This window comes from Penicillium antarcticum (assembly GCF_028974205.1).
Source record: "Penicillium antarcticum strain IBT 31339 chromosome Unknown utg000009l_segment0_segment0, whole genome shotgun sequence".
In the NCBI taxonomy this organism is placed as follows: Eukaryota; Fungi; Ascomycota; class Eurotiomycetes; order Eurotiales; family Aspergillaceae; genus Penicillium; species Penicillium antarcticum.
Genome location: NW_026695307.1, coordinates 444779 through 472585, shown reverse-complemented (window position 1 = coordinate 472585; position 27807 = coordinate 444779). Strand labels below are relative to the sequence as shown.

At 49.0% G+C, this 27807-nt stretch overlaps 13 protein-coding genes across 13 annotated transcripts; 6 read left to right on the top strand and 7 right to left on the bottom strand.

Annotated features, from left to right (window-relative positions):
• Positions 1 to 103: 103 nt before the first annotated feature.
• On the top strand, positions 104 to 1663 carry N7508_008534 (Sds3 domain-containing protein; the record flags this gene model as incomplete). Its single annotated transcript, XM_058466598.1, has 2 exons — positions 104 to 487; positions 551 to 1663. The coding sequence occupies 2 exons, from the start codon at positions 104 to 106 to the stop codon at positions 1661 to 1663; spliced, it is 1497 nt and encodes a 498-aa protein (XP_058314444.1).
• Positions 1664 to 2398: 735 nt separating this feature from the next.
• N7508_008533 (major facilitator superfamily transporter) lies at positions 2399 to 3124 on the bottom strand (the record flags this gene model as incomplete). The annotated part of the gene is made up of 3 exons (XM_058466597.1): positions 2399 to 2647; positions 2706 to 2790; positions 2838 to 3124. The coding sequence occupies 3 exons, from the start codon at positions 3122 to 3124 to the stop codon at positions 2399 to 2401; spliced, it is 621 nt and encodes a 206-aa protein (XP_058314443.1).
• Positions 3125 to 4344: 1220 nt separating this feature from the next.
• Positions 4345 to 5229, bottom strand: N7508_008532 (arginase family protein; the record flags this gene model as incomplete). The annotated part of the gene is made up of 1 exon (XM_058466596.1): positions 4345 to 5229. The coding sequence occupies one exon, from the start codon at positions 5227 to 5229 to the stop codon at positions 4345 to 4347; it is 885 nt and encodes a 294-aa protein (XP_058314442.1).
• Positions 5230 to 6875: 1646 nt separating this feature from the next.
• N7508_008531 (putative AT DNA binding protein) lies at positions 6876 to 11324 on the top strand (the record flags this gene model as incomplete). The annotated part of the gene is made up of 1 exon (XM_058466595.1): positions 6876 to 11324. The coding sequence occupies one exon, from the start codon at positions 6876 to 6878 to the stop codon at positions 11322 to 11324; it is 4449 nt and encodes a 1482-aa protein (XP_058314441.1).
• A 946-nt stretch (positions 11325 to 12270) lies between these two features.
• Positions 12271 to 13154, top strand: N7508_008530 (uncharacterized protein; the record flags this gene model as incomplete). Its single annotated transcript, XM_058466594.1, has 2 exons — positions 12271 to 12774; positions 12900 to 13154. The coding sequence occupies 2 exons, from the start codon at positions 12271 to 12273 to the stop codon at positions 13152 to 13154; spliced, it is 759 nt and encodes a 252-aa protein (XP_058314440.1).
• Positions 13155 to 13420: 266 nt separating this feature from the next.
• N7508_008529 (HHE domain protein) lies at positions 13421 to 14155 on the bottom strand (the record flags this gene model as incomplete). The annotated part of the gene is made up of 1 exon (XM_058466593.1): positions 13421 to 14155. One exon carries the CDS (start codon positions 14153 to 14155, stop codon positions 13421 to 13423), a length of 735 nt encoding a protein of 244 aa, XP_058314439.1.
• A 270-nt stretch (positions 14156 to 14425) lies between these two features.
• Positions 14426 to 15316, bottom strand: N7508_008528 (putative methyltransferase; the record flags this gene model as incomplete). Its single annotated transcript, XM_058466592.1, has 1 exon — positions 14426 to 15316. The coding sequence occupies one exon, from the start codon at positions 15314 to 15316 to the stop codon at positions 14426 to 14428; it is 891 nt and encodes a 296-aa protein (XP_058314438.1).
• A 547-nt stretch (positions 15317 to 15863) lies between these two features.
• Positions 15864 to 16070, bottom strand: N7508_008527 (Alpha-galactosidase/alpha-n-acetylgalactosaminidase; the record flags this gene model as incomplete). Its single annotated transcript, XM_058466591.1, has 1 exon — positions 15864 to 16070. The coding sequence occupies one exon, from the start codon at positions 16068 to 16070 to the stop codon at positions 15864 to 15866; it is 207 nt and encodes a 68-aa protein (XP_058314437.1).
• Positions 16071 to 17111: 1041 nt separating this feature from the next.
• Positions 17112 to 18547, top strand: N7508_008526 (acyl-CoA desaturase; the record flags this gene model as incomplete). The annotated part of the gene is made up of 4 exons (XM_058466590.1): positions 17112 to 17365; positions 17434 to 17854; positions 17904 to 17990; positions 18044 to 18547. The coding sequence occupies 4 exons, from the start codon at positions 17112 to 17114 to the stop codon at positions 18545 to 18547; spliced, it is 1266 nt and encodes a 421-aa protein (XP_058314436.1).
• A 544-nt stretch (positions 18548 to 19091) lies between these two features.
• Positions 19092 to 20339, top strand: N7508_008525 (aldose epimerase family protein; the record flags this gene model as incomplete). The annotated part of the gene is made up of 1 exon (XM_058466589.1): positions 19092 to 20339. One exon carries the CDS (start codon positions 19092 to 19094, stop codon positions 20337 to 20339), a length of 1248 nt encoding a protein of 415 aa, XP_058314435.1.
• A 159-nt stretch (positions 20340 to 20498) lies between these two features.
• Positions 20499 to 22845, bottom strand: N7508_008524 (uncharacterized protein; the record flags this gene model as incomplete). Its single annotated transcript, XM_058466588.1, has 6 exons — positions 20499 to 20670; positions 20724 to 20859; positions 20912 to 21052; positions 21108 to 21213; positions 21243 to 21996; positions 22058 to 22845. 6 exons carry the CDS (start codon positions 22843 to 22845, stop codon positions 20499 to 20501), a joined length of 2097 nt encoding a protein of 698 aa, XP_058314434.1.
• Positions 22846 to 23257: 412 nt separating this feature from the next.
• Positions 23258 to 25005, top strand: N7508_008523 (uncharacterized protein; the record flags this gene model as incomplete). Its single annotated transcript, XM_058466587.1, has 3 exons — positions 23258 to 23534; positions 23589 to 24447; positions 24504 to 25005. The coding sequence occupies 3 exons, from the start codon at positions 23258 to 23260 to the stop codon at positions 25003 to 25005; spliced, it is 1638 nt and encodes a 545-aa protein (XP_058314433.1).
• A 933-nt stretch (positions 25006 to 25938) lies between these two features.
• N7508_008522 (uncharacterized protein) lies at positions 25939 to 27551 on the bottom strand (the record flags this gene model as incomplete). The annotated part of the gene is made up of 5 exons (XM_058466586.1): positions 25939 to 26349; positions 26400 to 26794; positions 26842 to 27033; positions 27080 to 27341; positions 27399 to 27551. The coding sequence occupies 5 exons, from the start codon at positions 27549 to 27551 to the stop codon at positions 25939 to 25941; spliced, it is 1413 nt and encodes a 470-aa protein (XP_058314432.1).
• Between the last annotated feature and the right edge of the window lie 256 nt (positions 27552 to 27807).

Here is a 27807-nt window from a genome sequence, read left to right as displayed (position 1 = left end):
AACTTTCTCCCGGCCATACTTCTCCGACGACCCACCCCTCAAGCATCTCTCACTAACACCGACGCAATCTAACGTTTACTCTTGACCACACTCACTAAACACAATGTCTTATCCGAACGCGGCTCCCACCAGCCCTGGTGGCGGGGCCAGCGGTGCCCCCTCGAAACGCGACAAACGTCGCACTGCGCTCCAGGAGCGCCTCCAGGAACTCACCGCGCAGTTTAGCCATAACCGCGACATTCAGTTCCGCCAGCAGCTGCACGCTTTGCAGTGTGATATGACTCTTATCAACAACGCCGACCCCTATGGCGCTGGCCCTCTGCTTGACACCGCTGACTCTATTGCGGCCCTTATCGAGGATACTGTTGGTGGTGGCAGCAAGTTTGCTAAGGAGATGGCTGGACTCGCTGGGTCTTGGTACTCTCGCTTTGTTCAGCAGGTCAATCAGGTTAAGGAGACTAGAGATGCTACTCTGACCGCTACTATGGTGAGTTGTTTATCGGTTATCGTGGTGACTTTGGCTAATCGGACTTTTTTTTTTTTTTTGCAGAATGGTTACAACGATATGCTTGAGCGACAACAGCGTGAACATGACTTCCGGGTTTACTTTGCAAAGGAGGAGTTCAATCACCTTTCTTCTACGCTGCGCGAGCGCTTGATTCAGAGCATTTCCAGCAAGAAGGCCCGTCTCATGCGCGAGAAAGAGCAACTCGATATCGCGGACACCAATGCTTTGCTACTTCACCCCAATCAATTCAGCATTACCAACCCCGCAAGCCCCGGTGGGATCCACAGCAACCGCAAGACTCGTCACACTCGTCACCGCGTTGACCTCGACGAACTTGGCAACGGTGTTATCTCGGAGTTGAATAAGCGCAAGCGCAAGGCCCCGGAGGAGGAACCTGGATCTCCTGCGCGGGATACGGGCGATGCTACTCCCGCGAAGCGCGCAAAGGCCGAGATTGCAAAGGAGCAGGTCGCACCAACATACTCGATTCACTCCTTGTTCACCGATAAGGAGCTTAGCGCGCACGCCAACCATGCCCACGTCGCTGCGGTTCACTTTTTCTCTACTTCCAAGCGTCCAGATCACGGCTCCGGCGCTGTGACCAATGGAAACAATACCGACGCGGAGGACACCCCCGAAGGCACCGGCAATGAAGACAATGGCACCCCCAGCGCAGCAGACATGATGCGCACTGCAAGCCACAATTACCACGCCACCCGCTCGACCCGCACAACCGCCGCTCACAGCGCTCTCAGTGCCCTGGCCGATCTAGCCGATAAGCCCGCAACCCGCCCTAACCTCCCTTACCACATCCTCTCCAACTACCACGCACGACCAAACGGCAACGCCCCACCCCTAACCTCACTCATGACCGAAGAAGTCGACGACGACTGTGCGCGCATGAACCGCCTCAGCAACAAGCCCTCTTCGTGGATCGATCACTCCCTCGTCGAGCTGGTCGCCGCCCCTCTGCCCTCTTCAGACCTCATCGACGGTCATGTCCCCGACCCCAATACCTACTCACAACTCCACCCCGACTTCTCTCCTGCCATGGCTGTTGACTGGACTCCTGCGGCTCACCACCCCGCCCTCGAGATGTTTCCGCCTACTGCTATGGAGCGTGAGCGCAGCCGCAAGCGCACTCGGAACCACTAAGGATTGTATCAAGTTCGAGGTTCAATACGGTGTGTTTGATAAGACGAGATAATATGGGATGGACGGTTTGGATGGATTGGTTTGGTGTTTTTAACAGGAGTCATGGGTCTCGGTCCTACATGTACCCACGGCGTACTTTCGAGGTTATTGCCATTTGAACATATTAGCGCCCTGTTACTTTCAAGTGAATGCGTTTGAAATTCAGTCTTTAGCTGTGTATAATCTACGTTGACATGGTAGTCTGCTATAACTGGTATGTGTAGCGCGAAATACCTAACGTCGTCGAGACCCTCTTCTATGGATGGGGGAAATCTTCGGCTACGTCGTCTCTGGCCTCTCTTTTTAACCCTCTTTTAAAACTTCCTACCAGCCGTCGAATAACTTGTAATTCTCTTCGAACAAAAAGCAATATATGTAATTGAAGGTTTCCATTTCCTATTGTTATTCTGGGTGATATGGATTGAGTAGGCTGTGCTCAGCATTTCTATCACACTGCATAAATACCTTTAGCCACAGTCAGACACATTTTGAAAATCTATTGCTAGTTTTATACTATCTCTGATATTCTCAAAGCTTCACTTTCGAGCTCTCTCTTCTCATCAACCGTTAAATCACTCTTAGCTTTGTCAATTCTGATTCCCAATACAATAAACACAAGCGCAAAGTCAGCATACGCAACAGCAAAACCAAAATGCCACCTGGTAACTCGCTTTCTGACCAAGGTGCTTAGTACTCCTAAACGGCAAAATCAGCAAATCCGAGGAAGAAGCTGATACCCAGGAAGACGAGACAATTGATCAGACCACCACCACCCGCTATTCCTTGCTGATGATTTGGCAAGCTGGTAGTGATGAACACATTGCTCACACTGTATGAGATGACGATGCCAATAGTGGCACATACCATAGCAGGGAATACCCAAGCCCCAAAAATTTGGGCTGGTAGGCATGAGAGCGAAAAGGAGTGCACAGATGAGATATCCTGCTGTGGAGAATGCCAGCAGTAAAGTACATGATAGGTGACGAAGTGTGAAGCCTCCCACTGTGGCTAGAACGAGGCCCCCAATTGCCATGGGTGCGAACCAAGCAGTTGTTAGGAGGGGAGTTGCGCCTATAATAGTTTTGATACTGTCTTTTGTTAGCGATCATTCGAGGATGATCAACTGGATACATACTAGAAGCTCGCATAGAAGAGGTAGATTCCGAACACCCCATATGAAAAGAAGAGTGACACACAAAGTGGTTTCATGTACTTCGATGCGAACATGTCAAATGGCAATAGGGGCTGTTCTGCGATCCAACCTTCAATATAAAAAGCAGTGCATAACAAGAGACTCCCAATAGTGAATGTGACGTAGATGTAACGCGTTGCCCAACCACCAGAAGCATGAGAACTATCCGTGATACCAAAGACTTCAAGTAGCAGCCCCGGGACAATTGTGATCAGTCCCAACCAGCCCATCTTGATTGCCCCGTGCGTTATATTAGACTTTGTAGCATATTTGTCAAGCGGAACAGTGAAGAAAGCAGTGACAGTCACAATGGCCAGAAGAATAGTGCCAATATAAAAGTCCCAATTCCAGGGAAGATATTGTCCACTCAACCCAGAGAGAAAAATACCCAAGAAAAACCCCATCGGAGAGCAAGCCCCGTATAGACTGAAAAAACAAGGTTCTTTCGTGGTCCTGGTCGGTAGATACCACCCAAGAGCATGACACCTGATGGTAGAAACGCAGCAGGTCCGAGCTCTTGTAGTGCCCGGCAAAAATTGAGCATTAGATAGTTCCGGCTGAACCCACATATCAAGGACCAGATCGTGTACCAGAGAAGTCCGCATACGAAGACGATGCCTCCGCCGTAGATTTCGGCGGCTCGACCGAAGGGCAGGAGAAAGGCTCCTGTGACAAATGAGAATACACTTGCTGGCCATGTTTGGGAGCCGGATGGTATGTTAAGGGCTGTTGCTAGTGTTGGTAGAATTACGTTGAACCCGCTGATGAAGTATTCCTGCATGTTGTTAGTATACTCATTTAACATGGAACCTCACTGGAGGGAACTTTCACCCATCATCATTGATGCAAGCAGTGAAAAGCAGAACTCGAGCTCGACTGCTATTGTTTTGAACTGTTCTGGTCTTTTCCTTCCCAGTATTTCGACGTCAACTGTCGTTAAATCTGCTGTCTCGCAGCGATCCTCATTTTGTGGCTGTTGAGATGAAGCCATGATATTGATTGACCAGAGCACTAGTGAAGGACCTAAATTTGTCAGCTTAGCCAAGTGGTTGAAGTTGAATCTAGAGGAAGCGACGGAATAGTTGGTTTTTGGGGGTCGTGTAATTGTGTCAAGATGTTGGTCGCGGATCGGAATTGATTTTTCTCCTTCTTCTAGGGTAACTATCATCCTATATGTAAGCTGCCAGGTTCATAATCTAGTGAGGTCGTATAAGAAATCCCATGGTTTCCACGATTGTAAAACTTATCAATAGCCTTCGCGGTTCCACTCTAGATCTGTTGTTTTAACCTTATGCGGGATACTAGTTTCAATCGGGTAGCCAAGACGCTAGTGTTGTCGTCAAAAGTGGGTCCGAGGGAGCTCTTCGGCCAAAACTCCCGCTACATGTTGCATACAATCATTCAGTGAGTCTGGAAGCGTCGTATAAAAAACAAGTTGATTCGTGTTATCTCAAGTTCTGGAAAGGACATTCATTTCCAGCAGAGATTGAACAAATGTTTTGATAGCACAAATCGCAATACCTGCGATCTTATCACCATCACCAGCGTCTGGATCAAATGAACAGACCGTGAGTGACTTTGGTAGTGACTGCCGGGGTACATTATTCATGCATTCAATCAAATCCGACTCAAACATGCCGCCAGGTGACGGATAATCATTCACTTTTCCGTAACTCTCATCAAGTACATCCAGATCCAAGTGCACCAACGCCGGGCTGTAATCGCGAGTTTCAAGGTGTGACTTGAGCTCCGCAGGGAAGTTAACCTCTTTCGTAGTATCACCCCTGATAGCCGTCATACCGGCATCAATCACTCGCTGTCGTTGGATATCGGATTGGTCTCGTAATCCACAGTACAGAAAACGTTGATAGTCAAGAGGCTGGAAGCCAGGAACAGAGCTCATGAGTGTTTTCCAGCTTTCACCACGAAGCATTGATAGCCCCATTGCATCGAAATAGCCGTTTTCGTTGACATCCGGAGAATCGAGATCATCATGGGCATCAAAGTAGATGAAAGCTAGATCCTTGATCCGAAGTCCACATGCAACTGCGGCACTGGCATAGCAATTCCCAGAGAGGACCAGAGGGAATGTGTTGGTGTTGACGGCGCTCGTAACGGCCTTTGAAATGCGGCGCATGATTTCGAAGCTCCGGCCGATTTCTCCTTCAAATTCATCAACACGTTCAATCTCATGCAGATGAACTTTGATTCCTAAGCTCTCAAGCTCTTTGACAATTCCAAGCGAGCAGATCCGATGGGGTCCATTTCCTACTCGGTGGTCCCGAATTCCAACATGGTATGGGGAGAAGATTATGGTGATGCCATGGGCAGCCATGTCGCTTGTCTGATTTTGTAACTGAAGAAATTGATCAAGAGCACTTGAGACATACAAATATCAAACCATTAAAAGGCACATGGAAATGCAGTGAAGAATAGAGTTGGACTCTTCGTGGAGGCGCTGTGGAGGCGTTGTCAGTACCTCCACGATCCACCCAGATCTATGACGTCGTTGGAGATATCTACGTGGAAACTCACTCAATTGTCTGCTTTTATATCATAGCTTTATTATTGCGGAGAATGTATTTGTCACTTCTGTCTGGGGTTGCTTCAAAACTTTCACCCACGTCATGTGTTGTCATGACGTTGCGATGGACCTGTCGTGGGCTAATTTGGATCTAAAAGGACAATAGCTTGCAACGTAGTGCTACGAAATTTGACGAGCAAGACGCTAGCCAAAAAATGAACTTAGAGGTTCTGTCTTACTGACTACGGATTATATGGCAATCAAGGACAAAAAAAACCCCGTGGATTGCCACTGTAGAGTAGCTCAGCTCTGCGAGCTCTGCGTCATCGTCTCATTTATAGGAAAGCTTTGCGCAGCTCAAAGCATTGAATTTTCCAGCTTTTACCAAGCAAATTAATTCCATAAAAATCATTGAGCCGCGAATATGAGTCCGAACGACAGTTGACAAGGCAACCATAGAGCCGCGCTGTCTCGAGCTCTTTGCCACAATCGAATCTCAGTTTAAAGCCTCAAATTTCGATAGTGATAAATGGTACCTTACAGCGCTAAGCTCCATCTCGACCACGCCTGAATCACACTTTGCCGGCCAGCTATACCTATATCTGACAAGTCAGCATGCCTATTAGACGACCACCGAACGCCAGAAGCTGATTTGGCGAATGTGGGAGGTGCTATTCAAAAATATTGGTCCTACAGCACTCCCAAAGCCAACTGAAGCTCTCATCATATTACAAAGCTTCTGTCCCCCGACCATTCCGCTTATTCCTTTGCCAGAGAAAGGTGGCATTGCGACGGAGGAAACCATGTCCGTGACATGAGTTGGTTGGAGACATTATACGCGCAGAACATAACGGCGCTATTTGTTCATAAAACATCGGGATCTAGACGACGTGGATACCGAGATAGTTGTTTTGCCGGCGGTCATGGGCCGAAATCTGCCACGGGAGACATACTGGCATGCACGATGGACAAGAAGACTTGGACTATCCAAAGATGATGTTCGTATGGTTTTGCAGTGTGTGCAGTTGGTTGCGTAGGCTGGTGGTGGGAATTTGGATCGCGTGCCTACTATGGATGCTGTAGACGCAGATCTACAAAATTCTACTGGCAATCAGCCGATGAAAATAAAATTCGCATCTTCAAATCGAGTATTCCCAACATACCCTCGATATTCCAAGAAATAAAGACGAAACAAAGAGAGGCACAAAGAGAAGGAGTTTTGTTTGGGCACGAGGCGCTTACCTAACCACCTCGAGGACGACGTTTCGAACCGCATCGGGAGACTTGTTTATGTCTGCCCCGCGTTTTTCTCTTGCTTTTTGCTCTTGAAGCGATATTCTGTTAATAATTCCTAATATTGGATTGATCGTTGTACATTCGAACGCATTCCGCAGGGCGTGCTCTCCACCCCCTTGGCGGCACGCGTGCCTCCCGAAATTCCATCGCATGAGTCCGCCATGTCCAACTCCACCTCGTCGCGCAGTCAGTCCTCCTCCCCCGATATCCTGGGCCCACCGGGTGACGCAGAATACCTCATTTCTTCGCCAATGAAACCTTTTGTTGGACGCCAAAGCTGGGTGTCCCCAGCTCCAGTGAGGCGCCATCAAACTCCCGCGAAACGAGCTCCCGCGAGACAAACCCCGGCGAAGCGGTCGCGCGCCAGCCTCAGTCCTGCTAAAGGCGCGCATTCAATCCAGTTCAACGATGTTATACTCCCCGGATCGCCTTCAATGAATTTTGATGGTCGCCAGAGGTCGATCTCTCCGGAGAAGCAGGATGGAAATGTGAGCCCGTGGCGCATTCGGCTCACGCTCGAGGCGACCCAAGATGAAGAGGACGAGAATGAGAACCAAGCTAGTCCGTCGCGCAAACGATTAAAACCCTCAACAACCACCACTATGATCCCTTTGAAGGATGAGCGGAGTCCATTGAAGGAGAAAACACCCGCAAAGCGACGAGGCCGTCCACGCAAATCAGAGGCCCAGACACCGACAGATTCTCCATTCCCTGGTAGCCCTGGCCATACTCCCGGACCGCGATGGGAAGAATCTCAGCCACGAAAGCGAGGCCGACCACCCAAGGGTACACCCAGACCGAAGGCGCAGGATTTCCAGATGGTGGAAGATCAGCCTACACCGACTGTGGAATATGATCAACCTTTTAGTCCGATGAATGTCGTACCCAACAGTGACACTGGCTTGGGCGAACAGCTCAGTCCAATGGATACTGTTGCTAGTGACGCCAATCAACGATCAAGTCCCATGGACACCATCACCAGCGATGCTCATTGGGGTCAACAAGGTAGCCCGATGGATACTTTTGCCAGTGGTACCGACCCGGGCTTACAGCCCTTCAGTCCGGAGGACGATTTTATTCATGATAATGTTGACGTTAACCGCCAACCCAGTCCAATCGACCTAGCCGCCGATCCAGATTCTGAAGAGGACTCCTGGGGGAACTCTGACATGTCCATTGCTGATCTTCGAGATCCCACTCAAACGATGACCGAAGAATTTAATAACACCCGTCGTGAATATGGGCGCACGAGTCTGGAGACACCTGTCATTGGCGCCACAGAACATCACTTCTTGGACAATGATGACAACATACATTCGACACCTTCCAAAATGCCATCTCCTTCCCGTGAGAGAGCCATCGCATCATCTAGAGCGTCTCACAACACGCAAAGTCCGCAGCCACGTACATATCCAACTCCGACTCCCACCTCTTCGCTGGCCGAAGAAGAGAGTCAAGCACAACAAGCTGATGCTGAACAGCCCTCAGAGAGGAATGGGCACCCTGAGACTGATCCGCTTGCAGATCCAACAGACGACCATGAAGAGTTTGATTCCATCATGGAAAGTGAAGGGTTTACTATGGTTTCCCTTGATACCCTTCCATCTGCCAAACAATATGGACTTAGCTCTAGTACTCAGGCTGGAGATCGAGGTTTAAAGCCGAAAGAAGTCGGAGATCGATTGAAACGCAGACTTGCCGGAACGATCGAAGACCTCCGACGCGATACTCGTGATCCTATATCTCTAAGCCCACGTACAAATCTTGATTTTATGAATTACGACGGGCCAACACCTCGTATTCGGCCACATGCACTATTGCGATCGACTGAGCGACCTTCCGTTAACTATCTCACCGAAGTCTCCTACCCGCAACTCCATGATGTACAGTCTCCTATCAAAGCACTTGCCCCCCCAAAGAGGAGAACATTTAAAAGTCTGGCCAAACTTGTTCGTACCGGCATTGCTTTGCAAGGTCTGTTCAGACCAGAACAAGACGAATGGTCCGACCAGAACGATGGCAATCGCAAAAGACAGCGGTTAGAAAGAGTCTTCAGCTCATTCAACCCTCGTACTCGACGCGAGCTCCGGATCGCCTTGGGTCTAGGGCAGGAACTTGCAATGCGGCGAATGATTGCCGATGAAGAAGCGGCCGCTGCGATTGTGGCAGAGCGGGAGGCCTACGCAAAGCGCCAAGAAGAGGAACGCCAGGCAGAGGAAGAACGCCACGCCGAGGAGGAACGCCGAGAAAGAGCAGAGCGACAAGCCCGGGCTGAACGCCGAGCAAAGGCAGAGCGCCTCGCCGAGGAGGAACGCAAAGCACGGATAGATCGTGAGGAAGAGGAAGAACGCCAAGCGCAGGCGGAACGCTTAGCCGAACTGGAGCACCAGGCAAAGGAAGAACGCCAAGCAAGAGCAGAGCGACAAGTACGGGCTGAGCGTCGAGCACAGGCAGATCGCCTAGCCGAGCTGGAGCGTCAGGCAGAAGAAGAACGTCGGGCGGAGGAAGAGCGTCAAGCACGCGCTGAACGACAAGCACGCGCTCAACGTTTGGCACAGGCAGAACGCCAAGCCGAGCTGGAGCGTCAGGCAGAGGAAGAGCGTCAGACAGAGGAAGAGCGTCAGGCAGAGGAAGAGCGCCGGGCAGAAGAAGACCGCAAGGTAGAAGAAGAACGCAAGGCAGAAGAGGAACGTCAAGCACGGGCTGGACGTCGAGCAAAGGCAGAGCGCCTAGCCAAGGAGGAGCAACAGGCGCAGGCAGAACGTCAAGTAGAAGCAGAGCGTCTTCAAGCAGAGGGGGCAGCAAATGACTATGAGCAGCAGCCAGAAGAGCCAGCCTTTTACGAGTCTGGTGACGAGAAAGTAGAGGAGGTTTATCGGGAAGACCCTTCTGATGACGAAGTGGAAGAACTAGACCTGTTCATACCATCGCCACAACCCAAGCACAATAACACCATGCAACAAAGCCCGATGTCTGTCCAAAGATCACGGCGAGAGGCACAGTGGCAGCTTGAACGAGAAGAAGTCAGTCGCCAGGCCTCAAACTCAAGGACCGCAGTTTACATCCAGAGTGATGAAAGTGATGCTGGGGTCGAGGAGTACGAGGCCGTTGTCGGAAGGTCGTATGACGAACCCGCACCGGATGGTGAATCGGATTTTGAAGAGCCTGAGGATTTTAAACCTGATCTTGTGCCTGAACCCTTGCCCCGTGAACAGCAAGCAGCCGATTCCGAACCTCTGGATGAGCTCGAGGAGGAAGATGGCTACGATGATATCTGGCAACTCGAAGCCAACGACCACGACCATATCTCAGAACATTCCGAAGATGAACGCCTTCGAGAGGAGGCCGCAGAAGCTGCCAGTCCTTGGAGAGATCTTGCAGCAAACTCAGTGCGTCAAAACCAGTGGAGCTCGTCTCCAGGCTACGTTGATACGGAACGTGATAGTCAATTGTACTATGGCCCATCTAAGGTTCGTGAGCTCCGAGAGCAAAAGGTTGATCTGGATGCTTTGCTCGCGGAAGAAGACACGCCGAACCGTGCGCAATACTACAATGGGACGAGCACCCCTCGCGCTATGCTAAATCGAAGGCTAGGGACCCAACGGTCCCTCCTAAATGGGTCTCCTTTGAAGGAGAGGAAGGAGAACGTGTCCCGTACCCCGGCGCATATTCGTTTGCAGCCTCTCTCCCAATCTCCAGACGTCCCCCAGGCCGACGAGTCTCCTAAAGTCTCTCATCAAAGCCCGCATGCGGAGCACTCATTGGAAGAAGAAGATGACGACAGTGCTTCGAACGCTGCTCTTGATCGATCTAAGTCTGCTGATGCGCCTTTAACATCAACTCCACAGACTCGTCAGCCCAGCGGAGGACAAGGGTCATCCTGGTTGAAGAGAATCACCAGTTTTACCCCACAATGGCTGAAAGCTCCTACCAGAGCACGTAGCTCAAGCGTCACTACTATCCCCGAAGAGTCAGAGTATGAAGACGACGATGAAGTGGCTCAAATTGAATCCGCGAGGGGACTTGATGGGCACCTTGATGATGCACCACTCTCTAGGCAAGGAAGTCAATCACCTGCGAGCCCTTGGCAACAACTCACTCGATCTCCTCGAATGCAAAAGGATGATCAATCTGCAGTCGAAGATGAGGAGTCATTCTATGAAAAAAGCGTGTCTGGAGAGCCTGTGGAGGATGCAACCCCAGCGAACGATCTGCATGAGGCGTCTCCAGGGCCTAGACCACTTGCTGTCTTCGGTTACTTCTCGGATGCACATTATATCGCTCTTCGCCGTATCTACCAAATAGCGAAGCGCTACCCCGAGCGTTTCCAGTACTTCGACTCTCCAGGTCGGGCTGCTATCGTCGGTGATTGGATATGGACATCAGATGGCCATCACGGGGTGCCCATTACAGAGATCCAATTTGCTATTATCGACCGATTCGCCCAGGAACTTTCTCGGGCAGATATCCAATACGGTGGAAGTGGACAGATCGATTGGACGGAAGCCGATCTGCATCGGAGACTCATTAGCATTATCATTGGCGAGCAGATCCGAGAGGAAAGGAAGGCCAAGGCCAACCGGGGTACTTCAGTTGATACATGGCGATGAAACTGTTAATTTTGTCTTTTATCTCTTTGTCTCATTCTTGGTCCACACTTTGATGTTCGAGCAACATCTCCCTCGGAGTCAACGGTTTGTTTTGGAACGGGACTGTTCTTGATTTGGTTATGATTCCCTCACGGTTATTGGTCAGGCTTTTGTGTAGGATTGGGTTTTTTTTCTAGGCGTTTTGGAGCTTCGTTTTCCTTTCTACTTTGGGATTCTAGCCTCATTGTTGGACATGAATGATTTCTGTACATGAAAGTAGTATAAATTTCAAGTTTTCCATATCACAAAGTACCAATTCTCGGAAGGGGATCCCTGTGTTCAAACGCGAACACCCTGTAAGAGGCTGGATATTGCAGATTGAACAGATAATTCCAGCCAACCGTGACGATAGCCTGCGTAGAGGTTCCTTATTCTCCCGAATACCTGAAGGGTGGCGATATTCACAGTGAAGCAAATCTAGATCTTTGACAATACAGCCCCCAGTCCAGATCAACCATCAAAGTGCCTCAAGAAAGCTCTGTCTCATTGCCATCTCAGACGAGTATGTCACACCAACCCTTCAACTGACACAAACACAAACAATATACGTAGTCATTGAAGTTCCAACCAAACCTGCAGCACTCTATCATCTAGACCAACCAACAGCACCTGCACGATCGTGTCTTGTCGCGTGGCCAGCCAAGCAGAAGCCGGGGAGCCTCGCATCCCCCACTTCCGTGGGAGGTGCCCCTGCACCACTGTTTTCGTCCTTGGGCGTCGGTCTGGCTGGGTCTAGAAGTACCACCTCGGATGAACTCCAGCCTTATAAAGCAGGGATGAGAAGTACGATGGAAGAAGAAGTGATTTACCTCTTTACACCAAGTCTTCTGGAACACTGCTATACTTCCACCGTCTTATATAGTACTTCACATCATTGTATATCACATTCAATGCCCCAGAACCAGTCATGACCATGTTTACAATCGTCCAACGTGCCCTCCCGCCGCTGTCCCTCCCCTGGCGACGCCGAAGTAGCCTAAAAGGCAAATCACCAGAGACAGACTTTGACCTCACCAACAACGGCACCGACACCGAACCGAACGGCCCAAACGCCGAACACATTGCATCTACGGACCTGCACAGTGACGTCTCGCCATCAAGTCCCCTGCAGGCCCATCTAGCGGTGAGAGACGATGCACGCGAGTCTGCAGAATTTCTCCAACCAATATGTGCCACTCCGAGTAATATGTCTGAATTGGAATCGGATTCGACTTCCGCGCGCTGCTCTCGTTCCACTGAGAAGGCTCGTTCGGCGCGGGCTGAGTGTGCTCGTGCTGTTAGTTGGGCGAGTATTGTCCGCAGTCAATGCCGGTGGACATTCGAGCAGGAGAAAGAGCTCCTGCATGCACAGAGGCAGCTAGCGAGGTGTCAGAAGGCCTGGAGCTCGGAGCAGGAGTTGTGGTTGACTTGTGTAAGTGAAGTTTACTTTTTCGACCTGCAATATTTTCTATTCTGGGATTATGCTGTATTCTGTTCTGATATACAATATTAACCTTTGCTTCTTCGCCATGGACTAATTTAACCTTCGTTCAATAGGTTCAAGCCCTGAGTGAAGAAAAAGAATCCCATGTAGGTTTCCTCTCAATGCGACATAAGCAACACTACGAAGAGCAAGTGCAATTTCGAAAGGCCTGGAGGCGACGGCGATCGTCATCTGGGGATGAAGAGATGCAGAAGACCGTGATCGAGAATTTCAATCGATCGGGTAAATTACGTCGCTTGCAGCGGCATGGCTATTTGGGGCCCCGGTTGGGCACGACTGGATCGACGCCTGTGGCGGCTAAGGCGTAAGGCTTGGGATCGTCTTTGCAGCATGACTATTGAAATTCTGGGTCTGGATCTGAAGTGACGATTTATTGCATGGATTGGGTTTGTCTTGGTAGTGATTTGCTTAGCTATTGTTTACTTTGCATGTAGATGAGAAGTTCTTGTGGAACAGTTGTAATGGACAATGAAGTAAGCCAAATTTCTGTCAACCTGTTTTGGCTCTCTAGAATCTAGGCTCAAGTAGATTTGCCACGTCCTACCACTTTAAAAAAAACTGTGTCTGGAGGCATCTATGCTTTGTTCTTCTCGCCAGGCCACTTCCTAAACCAATCCGTCAAACTATCGATAGGCGTAGCCATCAACCCAGTAGCCGTCTCAAATGGTGGATGATTGGGCACAAGTGGATGTGATCTAGAAGGAACAAACATCTTAGTTCGATCCAGAGATTTCGTCAACGCCACACTCTCCTTTTTAGATAGCATATCCTCAAGCATAGGCAAATCCACATCTTCCTCATGCCTAGCATGAATCTCAAAATCCCTCAGAAGATTCTTCAATGTAGGTATAAATCGCGGGTCGGTAGATGACAGGTCTTGAAACATTTTGAGCTGCTTTTTGACGCCCTGATGTTCCAGTCTATTCCTATCGACTGTCTGTTGTCCTTCTTTCAGGGATTCGATCAGGACTGGGTAGACAACTAGTTCTTCACCAACCATGTGCCGAGCTAGTTCCCAAACTAATTGGTTTTGGAAACGGGTTTGCTCATCGGGATCGGTTGAATGGAGGATTTTGTGGCTGTGGGATTCGAGTTCCTGGTGATCGTGTTTTATTGCTGGGAGGATACGGGAGTGTGTTTCTGGAGATGAAGCTGTGTCGGTGAATGTGCGTAGCGATGGTTCTACGCTACCTTTGATGGTTGGGGCGGGTGTCTTCGTTGTGGTTCTTTGGTTGTTTGAGATAGTTGACATTGGGAGCTTGGGAACGATGAGGTTGGCGGGGTGGGTTGCGAGCGTACGCCGAAGCATTGAAGCTGAGAAATAGATTTTCAGTTCGATCTTGCAAAGCTGGGACTTACACTACAAGAAAGACGGATTATGGGCTCGTTGAAGAATCTCCGGTAGTGAGTTCCGCTCTTGCCTACTGTCATCATGATGTAGCCACCTCACAGTTAGCCCTAACTTCTTAGGAACACCAACTGCTATATACAATTTAAACATCATATTTTAGTGCATGTGATTCTTATTATTACCTATGATTGATGTTTCAATTTGATGATACAATGCAATGAAAAGAAATCACCCAAACACTAAAGCTCTGACCTCAATACTTTCTCTTCCCCTCGCCCCAACAGGCGTCCTCTCATCCCAAAATGCCGTATGAGGAACCGACTCCCCCACTTCAGCTTCGGAGCCCGAGGCTACCGCTGAATCAGAGCACTTGAGCAACAAGCGCTCGTCAGGTGTCATACCAGACCAATAGTACCACCTCTGATCCTCATTAAACTTCACCCCAAGAGTCTCCCCAACACGATTGGGATACCGATGCTGAACGGGAACCAGATCTTCAGAGTCTACAGACGTCGCCGACGCAAACGCCAAGGGCGCGGATTGCACTGGCTCGTCTGTGAGTGAGCGCCAGATGTTGATGATGCGATAACGTCCTTTCAGTAGCTTTTCTGCTTCTTCGGGGTCTGATATGTGAAGTCTCACGCGGTCTGCAGCTGCACGGCGTGTTTGGTCGACGTGCACTCGAGTTACAGGTTGGCGAGGTGCGCCATCTTTCTGGCGGCGAATTGTGTGATCGAAGAGGACAACTTTGTGTGCCCCTGGTATCTTTGATAGAAGGAGAGACTCGACTTCTGGATAGTAGATTTCTCTGATGGATGTCTCTGAGTCAAAGGTCTGGTAGGTTGTTGATGTGGGTATTTGTATAAGAGTTTGGAAGGCATCTTTGTCTAGCGTGAAGTTGCCTTCGGCGTTGCGGATGTCGGTTATTGTTATTTTTTGTTCATTTTCCAGGTAGTTGCGCTGAAGTTGGCCCGGTGCTTGGGGTTCGACATAGTTATATGGAGCGGAGTTGTCTAGAGGTGGGGCATAAAAGGTAAGGCCCGCTGTTGCTGAGCCTCGAGGGATGTATGTTGGATCTTGGGTTGTTGTAGTTATGGTTTCGGTTGTAGTGGTCGTCATTGTGCAGGTATGCAACTTGCTCTGCCAGTAAGGTAGATCTCTGTACAATTTAATTGAATCCGTATTGATTCATTGCAGGCGTGGAGAATTATAATGTTTTATATGGCGAGCAGCAATGCATTAGTGAGCAACTTTGTACCTCGCATTTGTCAGGAATGCGGAGATGATGTACCCGAGGCTGACCTCATTCGCAGATACGATCACATCATCGGCCTGATTAGTGATCAAATAGAATAAGTTACCATAGGCTTACTTGTGATTCTACATGAATCTTGATTTTGGATGGCCGTTTCTAGGAACTAGACTAGATAGCAGCCAGCCATCTCCATTCATATGTGGACTGCCGACCAATCACCCCCTCAAGGATCACCTTTAAGGATCCACCCCAACGAGTATCGGCAAGGCACGCCCAGTGATCAGTAGAATGAATATTCTACTGTTTATACGTCTGCAAAGGTGAATGTGAAACATAAAGTTTCGCCATGCAACATTTTGATTTCATGTCCTGAGAGAAGGCCTACAATGCAGCTAGCTTGACAATTTAGATTCACAATTCGTCTTTCGTCTTCTGTGCACGGAGACGAAGCATAGTAACGCCGTGAGCGTCCACCAGCGCGGCAATTGTACCACGTTCTTTGACTGATCCAACCTTGGAGCCCATCAAATCTATGGAGTTTGATGGAGGTACTTGTGCGATCATCTTCTTGGCACTACCCGTGCTCCGTGTGCGAAATGCTGTTGCATTTGGTGACATGGTCCTGTTCAAACCGCGACCAACCATGGCATTTGCGGCCACATCACTCAATCTGTTCGCCCAAAGGTCAGAAATTTCCCTGTCTTTTCTAATTTCTCCGGAAGTGCCTAACGGATCATCATTCCAGAACCGTCTATTAGAGAAGCGTTCATCTCGCGACTTTTAGAGCCTGCATTAGGGAAAAGATCGAGCTATAGCTCGTATAGTTCGTTGTGCGTATGGTTCATATGACAAACACAATACATGTAGTATGGCATGTTACGATGTGGACTACCCAGGATGGAGAGTGGCAAAGCTTGTTCTTGTTGGCATACCACCCCCATCAATATGTATCTTATTAATACAGATCTATTTTAGGTATTTCCCCTCCCCCTCCCCTCATATGGCAGAGAATTTTATATACCGTGGATCGGTTGGGGTAGGAAACGACTGATAGCCTATGAATGTAGAGACGGAAATGAGCGAAATACTAGCAAAGAATCTAGGCTCTTTCAACAAGGAACACACGTATATCAAACAATTCTATCGGGCATACGTTCCTAAAAATGTTGAGTTGAAATAAACGTCTTTGGGGGTCTCCCTTGCTGTCGTCATCGGATTTCGGAACGGGTCCATTTATAGACTCCGGCGACCAGGGAGGACCCTTAATTTAGTGTCTTAATCTAACATACAGCTTTTCTAAAATGACGTTTCAACACTGCTTTTCATCGACTTTCCCATATCCAAGGATCTGAAAGAAACAAGGGTGTTCAGCTGTAGACAAATCTAGAAATCTAAGAATTCTAGAGTTGGAGCCGGGGTTCGGCCGAATCCCGTCAAGAAATCCTCCTCGATTGCCTGACGTCTGGACATCCCAACAGTTCAACATTTTATTGCTGGGAAAATGTCACTTAGAAATGTAGATAGATCAATTAAATTGAAGGTTTTTGCAATCGTAATCCTAATTCTATTTCTTCTTTAATCTTAGTACTGGTGTTTGCTCACCTTCAACATTCGAGCCTTATACTTTCCATACAAAACACCGGCCTCGACATCTCCACAATGAAAGCAACCGAGCCTAAAGGCCAAAAGCTGCACATCAGCGAACAGCCTGTTACCTTGACTAACTGGCACAAACATGTCAACTGGGTCAACACCTCCCTCATCTTGATCGTGCCATTCTTTGGCTGCATCGCTGCATTTTATACCAAGTTGCGAGCTATCACTGCCGCTTGGGCTATTCTCTATTACTTATGGACCGGACTGGGTATCACTGCTGGCTATCATCGCCTTTGGGCACACCGTTCATACGAAGCGTAGGTATCTTTCCACTCCGGCCGTCGGTCATGAGCAACTAAGCGCTAACCGATGTTAAAATCATTAGAGGTCTCCCTCTCCAAATCTTCCTCGCATGCGTCGGCGGTGGTGCAGTACAAGGTTCCATTCGATGGTGGAGCGCTAAACATAGGGCACACCATCGATGGACCGATACAGTCAAGGACCCCTACAGTGTTATGAAGGGAGTGTGGTACTCGCACTTCATGTGGATGGTGCTAAAACAGAACCCTAAGAACCGCGGCCGAACAGATCTTTCGGACTTGAATGAGGATCCTATTGTCGTTTGGCAGCATAAGAATTATGGCACAGTCATTCTCGTCTTTGGAATGCTGTTCCCAATGGTTGTGGCAGGACTAGGATGGGGTGATTGGAAGGGTGGCCTAATTTATGCCGGAATCCTTCGGTTCTTGTTTGTTCAGCAGGCTACTTTCTGTGTCAATTCTCTTGCCCACTGGCTGGGTGAACAGGTCAGTATACTCCGAACCTCTTATATCACCGTGCGCTGACAAGTTCTAGCCATTTGATGATAGAAACTCTCCTCGCGACCATGTTGTCACCGCACTGGTGACCCTGGGCGAAGGCTATCACAATTTCCACCATGAAGTAAGATCATGCCCATTGAGTCCCTTTGCATGAAAGCGACTAACGCTCGTTAGTTCCCCTCTGACTACCGAAATGCCATCGAATGGTGGCAGTATGATCCCACCAAGTGGTCAATCTGGATGTGGAAGCAGCTCGGCCTCGCAACTAACCTGAAACAATTCCGGGCAAACGAGATTGAAAAGGGCCGTGTGCAGCAACTCCAGAAGAAGGTCGACCAGAAAAGAGCCAAGCTTGATTGGGGTGTCCCTCTAGAACAGCTCCCTGTTGTTGACTGGGACGACTTCATTGCTGAAGCGCAGAGTGGTAAAGCTCTTGTGGCTATCGCTGGCGTTGTCCACGATGTAACCGACTTCATCAAAGAACATCCTGGTGGTAAAACCCTCATTTCGTCGGCTCTCGGCAAAGATGCCACTGCCATCTTCAACGGCGGTGTGTATAGCCATTCCAACGCTGCGCACAACCTTCTCTCCACAATGCGGGTCGGGGTAATTCGAGGCGGTGGGGAGGTTGAGATCTGGCGCAAGAGTGAGAAGCAGATATTAAGTCAATACACGTAGAAGAGACATATACAATGTTGGCGCTGAGTCACCTGATCGACATCACTTCCTTCCACGTCCCCCCTGTTTTCCCCAAACTTTTCCCAAGTCAAAGACAAAGAACCAATTCGCGTCTACTCCACCGGAGTTTTGCCCTCCAATCTCACGGGCTAAGCACTAGGGTAACATTATTCCGTGCCGTCAGTGGCGCCTCATAAGCTTGAACGGGACCACAACCCCCATTTACATGCCCCAAAGCCTCCGGGGCTCGGATCTTCCCCCTCTTTACCAGCCTCCGCCCGATCAGGGAGCCCAATAGCTGGCCTTGGACACCTTCATCGGATAAATCCTCATCGCGCAAAGCTTACCCCGGCTTGTCCCCGCCTCCCTAGCGTCAAGCCATGCGGAGGTAGCTTTGGAATGTTTGTTGCGGCACGTAGCTACCCATAAAATGCCTGCATCCCTCGGTTGCTTCCGATCTTTACTCTTTCCTACTCGGATCACGCTTCGTCTTCTTTTAATCTATGCTTTCTTTCTATCGGTAATCATTCTTCTGGGAATCAGGATGCATTTTAAATCTTACGTGACCGCTGCCCTGTATGGGTTGCCCGCCCTTGCTCAGGCTGTCCCGTCGCCTTCTTCGCGCGGCTCGGCTTCCTCGCCATCGGCTGCTAGCTCCAGTGACCACTTCAAGAGCTACACCATCAAGGCTGAGAACATCACCGCCAAGCTTATTCCCTACGGCGCGCGTCTCACCTCCTTGACCGTCCCCGATCGAGATGGCAAGGTCCAGGATGTGGTTGTTGGCTATGATGACCCCATCGAGTACCTGCACGATAGTGAGACCAATCGCACCTTCTTCGGCGCAGTTGTAGGTCGCTATGCCAATCGCATCAAAAACGGTACCTTCACCGTCGATGACAAGACCTACCACGTTCCTGAGAATGAGAACGATGGTGTCGACACCCTTCACGGTGGCTTCACTGGCTACGACATGCGCAATTGGACGGTCACCGCCCACAGTGAGTCTGCCATCACCTTCAGCTTGCTCGATCGAGGCTTTGAGAACTTCCCCGGCGATGTCATCACTCATGCCACTTTCAGTGTCTCCACTGAGACCACCCCGGAGAACCCCAAGGGTCTTCCCCAGCTGACTACCAAGCTGGTTGCTCTCGCTCTGACTGAGAAGACTCCTATCATGCTGGCCAACCACATCTACTGGAACTTGAACGCATTCAAGGAAAAGAATGTCCTAGAGGACACCCTGCAGCTGCCTCTCTCCAAGCGCTACATCGCCGGAGACAGCATTCTCATCCCCAACGGCACCATCTCTGATGTCGACAACACCTACGCGGGATCATTGGACTTCACCACCCCCAAGACAATTGGCAAGGACATCAAGAAAACCACCGGCCTCTGCGGTGCCGGCTGCACCGGCTACGACACTTGCTTCTTGGTCGACCGTCCCACCTCAAACGCCCCTGACTCCATGATCACTGCCCTCCGTGCTTCATCCGACAGCACCGGTATTAGCCTCGAGGTCGCCACCAACCAGGCTGCCATCCAGATCTACACTTGCAGCGGCCAGAACGGCAGCATCGCCACCAAGAAGTCCCAGGCTAAGCGCAACAAGGCTGATGGTGGTGACGCCGGCGCTACCCACGTCAACAAGTACGGCTGCTTCGTTATCGAGACCGAGGACTGGATTGATGGCATTAACAACCCTGAGTGGGGCCGTGTTCCTTACCAGGTTGCTGGCCCTGACGATGGGCCTGTCATCAACTGGGCTACTTACCAGTTCGGTACAATCTAATCCCTTCATCATAAAGAGTCATGCACATAACTGCATTTGAATAATAATAAATTTTTCAAGTTCGCCACCTTCCAATTATATATCCGTAGACCGTATAGTACTATTCGCATGAATTCATTGGATGAACAAAAATTTTCACATAGTTTTCAACTCAAGTATCTACAGCTTTGACAATATTTCGGACCATTCAACACCACTCCCCTTGACAATTTCGTCCTCCCAATAATTCGGATTAAACGTAATCCGGTTAAGAGGATTTAACCGATGGGCTCGGTTGAACAAGTCCTCATAGACGCGACCATCATACCGACCGAGTGCGCTATTTCCGCCACTAAGGTTAATAATCCTCACTCTTGATTCGCATGTTACTGGGGCTCATCATACCTGTCAAGCAAATAATCTGGAATCATCCATGAGTCCACCAGTTTGACTCCATGTGGTCTTATCCGACTCATCAGGTCTTGGATTCGAGTAGGCAGGGCATCTAAATCTGATTGTGAGATGGCACTGAATCGGAAGACTGGTCTCTGTTAGTTCTTTTAGTTCTCGGGCCCTTCAGTACTTCGTCTTACAATCATAGCCTTCATTTTCCATGGTGTTCAACGCGAATAGACGATATAGATCCCATAAGATGGTCTTGATCGAGGCTGAGAGGGTCTTGTCGGCGGAAAGAGCTTCAAAGAAGGTTGTCACCATAATTGATTGAGATTGTGCTATATTCTCACTTAGTTCATTTGCATCGTAGAATCTCTCGGTCTGAATACATACCCCGGCTGAGTTTGTGAAGCTGGATAAGAAGACTGTTCCAGTCCTTCTTCTTGATCACTCGTTGCTCGTACGCATCGTATGCCTGTCTCTCGTCAGCCTCATGAACCTGTACCAGGAGGAAAATCTCCGACATACCAAAGCAGTAGCCCTCAACTCAAAGCTCTTCACAATATCACGATCACTGTTCAAAATATCATGCCCCCACGACAAGCCCCCAGCATGCTTCTCCCGAGCAAAAGCTCTAAACCGAGCATCCATCTCATCACCACCCTTCCCTTCACCCTCAACAGCAGCACCCATTTTTTTAATCAAGTAACCTGCAACCTGCTGCGTAATCATCCAATTATCCCCCTCAACAGTCGGCTTCGACAAGTAATCATTATTGAGCTGAATTAAGCCACTCCCACCACCAAATCCATGTCCCCCCATCGCTCGTCGACAACTCTCAATCCCATCTGCCGCAAGCATCGTACAGAGACTTTTCAGTCCGGAGGACATGCTATGCATGTAGGCTAGTGATTTAAAATCACCTTTCTCAATATCTTCTCGTGCATTCTGATATACGGTTCGCATGGCTTGACCCGTGTAATGTAGTGCGAATGTTGTTGCTAGTAAAGGCAGGATGCGAATTTGGACGGTTGGATAGTCCAATACTGATAATTCTGGTCCGCGCTTGTCGCCGTCTCGGTTTTGGAATTGCCGGCGGACGGTTGTGTAGCGTGTTGCGACTGTTACTGCTCGCGCGAGGACGAGGCGCGCGTGGTGGACTATGTTTGCTCGGACGTAGGTCAGGGAGCCGTAGACTACAGCTGGTTGGGCTGGTTTCGTGTAGAGGCCTGTTTCTGGGTTCACATTTGAATAGCGGGATAGGAGGGCTGAATGGGGCACTCTGGATTGTTGTCAGTCATGCTGGGAGACAATGGTGGATCAATAACTGGCAATTGACATACCGACAATGATCAAATAGCATATATGCATTGTCCATAGTGATATACCCATACTTCGGCCCAATATCACCAACAACAATACCCTCCAAAGGCAAATGTGTCTTCATATCTCTAACCTGGACAATAAATGGATGCGGACCATGCGAGACAAACCGATCCGAGTCAGGCTCAGGAAGTAACAACTGAGCCACAACAATGGCATGATTAGCAACTCGACCTAGACTCCCATTCCACCATTTACTAGCAGTAAGAGTCGGACTATGTATCACAAACTCTTTGGTCTGGCTATCCCACCGCGCCTCAAGCTCCAAACCACGGACATTACTGCCGTGTCCAAGTTCAGTCTGTGCGTATGCACCTATGATCTTCCAGGACTCGATTAGGGGGACCCAGTATGCGCGCTGTTCTTCGCTGGCTTGTTCTCGGATTGTTGTTATGAACATCTCCATATGGAGGAAGTAGGGGGAGACGTCGTCCACTAGGTACTCGGCCATCTTGTAGTCGTCATGGCTCCATTTGTATTTGTCACTTAGGCGGCGGAGAAGCTTTGCTCTTACGAGTCCTAGTTTGAATCGTTCTGGTCGGGATAGGTTTTGTTGTTTTGTTTTTGAGAGGATTTCTTCTTGTTGGAGGATTGGTAGTATTCGAGCTTGTCGCTCTAGGAAGCCATCTGATGATAATAGGTGTTTTCCGAGCTCTTCGGTTGAGATGTTTGATTGTTCTCGCTCTTTTGCCAGTGTTGATGGCCCATCTGGCTGGCTCGGGCGAAGTTTATCTGTAAAGTCAGGCATTTTGAGTAAATGATTGAAGCTGTGTCAAGACTTCCTTTGTCAATAACTAGAAAACTGCTCTGAATGTCTCATAATAAATCAAATAGCCACGGTGTTTTACTCAGACCTATTTTCCAAAGAAAAATCACCGAGTGCCGAGTGCCGGCATATCCCCGCGGGGTAGATGTAGATCGTAGTGAAGTAGCCGAATGAACTGAGCTATACAACAAGCAATTGGCTGGAGAAATGAGCGGCTTAATTCCGAAATCTACTCGAAGATCATATAGTCGAAGGCACTCGTGGGATAAAATGGATCGAATACCCGTCCCGTAGATTCAACAAGAAGTTCCGGTTCAGATTGCACTATTTAGCAATTATGGGAGATCGTACTCAATTTATCCCTGCTCATTTAGGAGAAAATGTGCTACCAAATATGCCATTCTTTCATAGACTGCTGCGTTCCGCGCAACGCAAGCCTTCCCCAATTGCGATTCGAGACCTGAACGCTGGTCTTGAGAAGACATACCGTGATCTTCTTTCAGATGTCTTAGCTCTGCGCAAGGTATTGGAAGGAAGACTAAGCGTTGAAGCGCGACGTGATCTAGCCGCCGACAAAGAAGTGTACATTGGGTTACTTGCTCCCGGAGGCTATGAATACACAGTTGGCTTCATGGCTATTCTTGCACTTGGTGCAGCTGTAGTTCCAATGGGTAAGTCGCCCCCTATAAAAAAGAAGAAAGCAGATTGAAGCTAATCAAGCGCAGCTGCCGTGTTACCAGCCGAAGAAGCATCATACTTCCTTCTGAAAGCTCGCTGTGTCGCTCTACTTGCCAGTACAACCAGCGAGCAAACCGCCAAGTCAGTTGTGCAATTTGTATCAGAAAGCAAAGGTGTACAGATCCCCTGCATATCATCTATCGCATCATACTTCCGACCAACTCTCCTCCCAGCAGACGAAGCAACCATTTCATCCGACCTCGTACCCGACATGAACAGTGCAGCATTGGTAATCTTTACATCTGGCACAACCGGGCCTCCAAAAGGTGCTGTCCAGCGCCGCAGCTACCTGACCGGTAGTGGCGAAGCCGATATGGACCACTACCGCATCACGGATCGAGACACAGTCCTCCATGTCCTCCCCGTCCACCACGCTTCAGGTGTTGGGTTAACATTCCTTCCATTCCTAACAGCAGGTGCATGCATCGAGTTCCGCAGTGGGAGTTTCGATACGGCGTGGACGTGGGAACGCTGGCGTCAGGGTGGCCTTTCGTTCTTTTCTGGTGTGCCGACTATTTATATGCGGATGATGCGATACTTTGAGGAGAATATTGCGCATCAGCCGACAGAGATTCAGGATCAGTATATTGCCGGTGCACGTGGCATTCGGGCTATGCTTTGTGGCACTTCTGCGCTGCCGGGGCCTGTTCAGGATTTTTGGGGTCGGATTCGGGAGAAGCCTATTCTGACTCGATATGGAGCTACTGAGTTTGGGGCGGTTATTAAGACTGATCTGGATTCTGAGGGTGTTCCAAAGAATAGTGTTGGGCGTGTTGCCGAGGCCGTTTCGTTGAAGCTTGCTGACGATGGGCATCTTTTGGTTAAGTGTCCTTATATGTTCTCCAAGTATGTGTGACGCCTCGACTTTGTCTTTGTCTTGTTACTAACAGCTCTCCGAATAGATATCTCTTTGACAAGAAGGCAACGGCAGATGCCCATGATGCAGATGGGTACTTCAAATCGGGCGACATTGCCCGTCGCGAAGGGAAATATTATTTCATTCTCGGGCGTGCCTCAATCGATATTATCAAATCCGGGGGGTATAAGATATCTGCATTGGATGTCGAGCGCGAGATCTTGGGTCTGGATTATGTGTCAGAAGTCATGGTCGTGGGCGTTGAAGACGAGGAATTCGGTCAACGTGTTGCTGCCACTGTTAGTCTAAAGCAAGATCGCAAAACAAAACGCAAAGACCTGACCCTTGCGGAACTTCGTGATGACTTACGGAGTAAAATGGCCGGGTATAAAATGCCGACTATTCTTCGCATTGTTCACGGTGAACTTCCTAAGTCGGGAACTGGAAAGGTACAGAAGAAAATCTTGGGGCCTCAATTCTTTCCGTCGAACTATCGAGATTTGCCCGAGATACAGACTTGGAGCAGGCATATTCAGGCTAAAATTTGATTGATACATTATAATACGAGACATGGATCTGTGCACAGTGCTGTGAAGTATCGAACAGTCTCTACACTGAAGCGCTACATCAAGAACGCTATTTATGCAGCCTTTTTATCCCATTTTGATGCCTATGACTCTAGATGGCGGATTTAATTGTGACCGCCAGTGTCCACCTATGCTCAAGGTTAGTGACGTCGAGGATCTACGGGGCGTACCATCCAAGCAGAGTAACGCATAATTGTTACCATGATTCCTATCATCTCAAGTGAATGCCTATCGGCATGCAATCTATACCTGATTTATACAATTCCCCAACCCCCAGGTCCTGGGAATGATCAACAAGACTCGGCTCCCCTCCCGGTGATGCATCTATACAAAATCGGGTTCTCTGCCGTTCGAGGATAGATGGCATAAAATAGAAATGCTGGATTTCACTTTCCCCTGATATTCTTTTTGATATTCACCAATAAGTTCTGTGCCCGCAAACCCGCATTTTCTCCGCAGCGTCATCGAACATGTTATTTGGCCTGGTGGACACTTTATCCTGTTTTGGCATTGAAATCCGATTTTGCATTTTGGCCCTTCTGAGCCTTTTTTTTATTCTTTATTAGCCTATTATGAGGCTTATAGCTTGGTGTAGGCTATTACTTTGTTGGTATGCGAGATTGAAAGGATTGGGTTTGACTATATCGATTCTGTAAAGTAATCCGCCTCGTGTATAGTTCAACCGCTTGATTCGGTATGTGAACACCTACAGATCCTACGATTGAAAACAGTTGACAAATTAGTTGTCCCCATTGTAGCTTTTAAGGCTTTTCATATCAGGCCTTTCGAGTCTACAGCGGCAGAAAGCAATGAATTGAATGATGTATGTAAAATTCTCTTCTTTTCACAACAACATCTATGTACAGCTCTATAGGACCTCCATTCCTGCTGGATTCATGTAGAGTTTGAGTTATCAGCGCAAGTAAAGGGGGACGACTCTCCAGAAGCCGCTATAACCCCGAGCACAGTTCCGTAAGTGCCCGCTCCAGTCAAAAAGCAGCCTATCACTACGACAAAGAAACTAAAGCATACCATGGGTAGCCAGGCTTTAGAACTGTGTCTTCCTCTAGACCAGTTGTCATATAGCCACATGCAACCATATGGTTGGAAACAGAGGATTGTTCCGAGGAGTGCACCAATCAGTGATGTCAGGGCGTCAAAACCAGGGATTGTGCTGGATATGATGTATGCAATAACGGTTATGCTTCCTGTGCAGCACAGCCAAACAATCCAGTGTGTTGGGGTATTGCGATTCAGATGGCGGGAACCGCGTAGGAGGCGGACGAAGATGTACTTTGCTGGAATCTATAAAATGTGAGACTCTCTGAGCGTTCTAGAATTTCTGCATATCTTACATGCGTGACAATTGTAGAAGTGACAATTAATCCTGGGATTGCAAATCCATATGAAATCTTCTTCACAAGCCCACCAGCGGATCCAAGAGCCGGTGAGGCAACATAAGAACCACAGTAGTAGTAGACAACACATGCGATGACCAAGTAAATAGAGGTCACACCGGCTTGACAGATAAGTAGGGCCTTTGTGTACTGACGAGGATTGCGCATCTCAGACACAATAGCGAAGAATCCTGGCGTGCCTGAGAAAGCAAACAAAATATTGCAGATACCCGCCATACCCTCTGCGAAGGTCGGGTTGCCGACAATCTTGAAGTCAGAATTCCAAGGTAGATCATCCTTGGGCGCAGCAGCAGGACGATCCTGGACACCGACGGCGATTGTGACCACCATAACTAGAGACATCAGCAGATCGTCAATACTTTTATGGTAGAGAACCTACTCGCAACCAGGATGCATGGAAGTCCGATCCATGCAAGCCAAGTGATGCGTCCAAGGGTCCGTATACTGCTTCCACTAAATCCAAGGATGGCTGCAATGGCTGCAAATCCGGCAGTGCAGATGCCGTGTGAGGAGACTGCATTGAGGCCGATTGACAATCCCAGTATGCCGGACGCACTGACGAAGATCCAATCTATTAGGTCAGCTTAGCACAATAAATTGCCGTAAAGAACACATACAGATACAGAATACAGCTCCTAGAAACCAGCGAGCAATTGGGCCAGCCATCAAACCCCCCGCATCGTCAATTCCATATACTTCACGGTGGTTCAATTTAAAGATTCCAATCACGTAGCCGGACCACGTCGTTATAGCAGAAATAAGAAGAAGACAGATGGCACCCGGGACCATACCGAGGGCATTGAAGGCGGATGGGATCGAGAGTATTCCCAGACCAATTTGTGACTTCGCCATCAGAACAGCTGTTCCAACAAAGCCCACCTAAAAAGAGGTCAGTTAATATCCGGAGGGTCCTGGGTATGAGCATCTGATCAGTACATTGCGGTAGTTTGGCCCTTTTTCTGTGATTTCTCCAAACACGCCATCATGGTTCGCTGTCTGGATACGCTTGACCACAAGTTCGTTGTCGAAATTCTCGTCATCCTTCCTGTCACGGTCCTCTTCTAGGGAATGTACTTCGGAGATATCCATTTCGCCAGGGGGGAAGTCTGGGAGCACGGGTTGGAATCCGTAAGTCTACATGTTTCTGGACATCGGGGGCTTTTATAGAGTCCATGTCTGTTCAACCAATGGGGTTCAAATGAGCAGACTTGCTGGATATTGACTGTGGGGCAGTCGGAGAGAGGAATGTCTTTCATTGCATCCCCGCACGAGTGATTTCATGTCAAGCCAAGTGTGAATGTCTGAATATCCCCCGGGTATCCTTCCCGTAGAGTGCAAGTTCCAC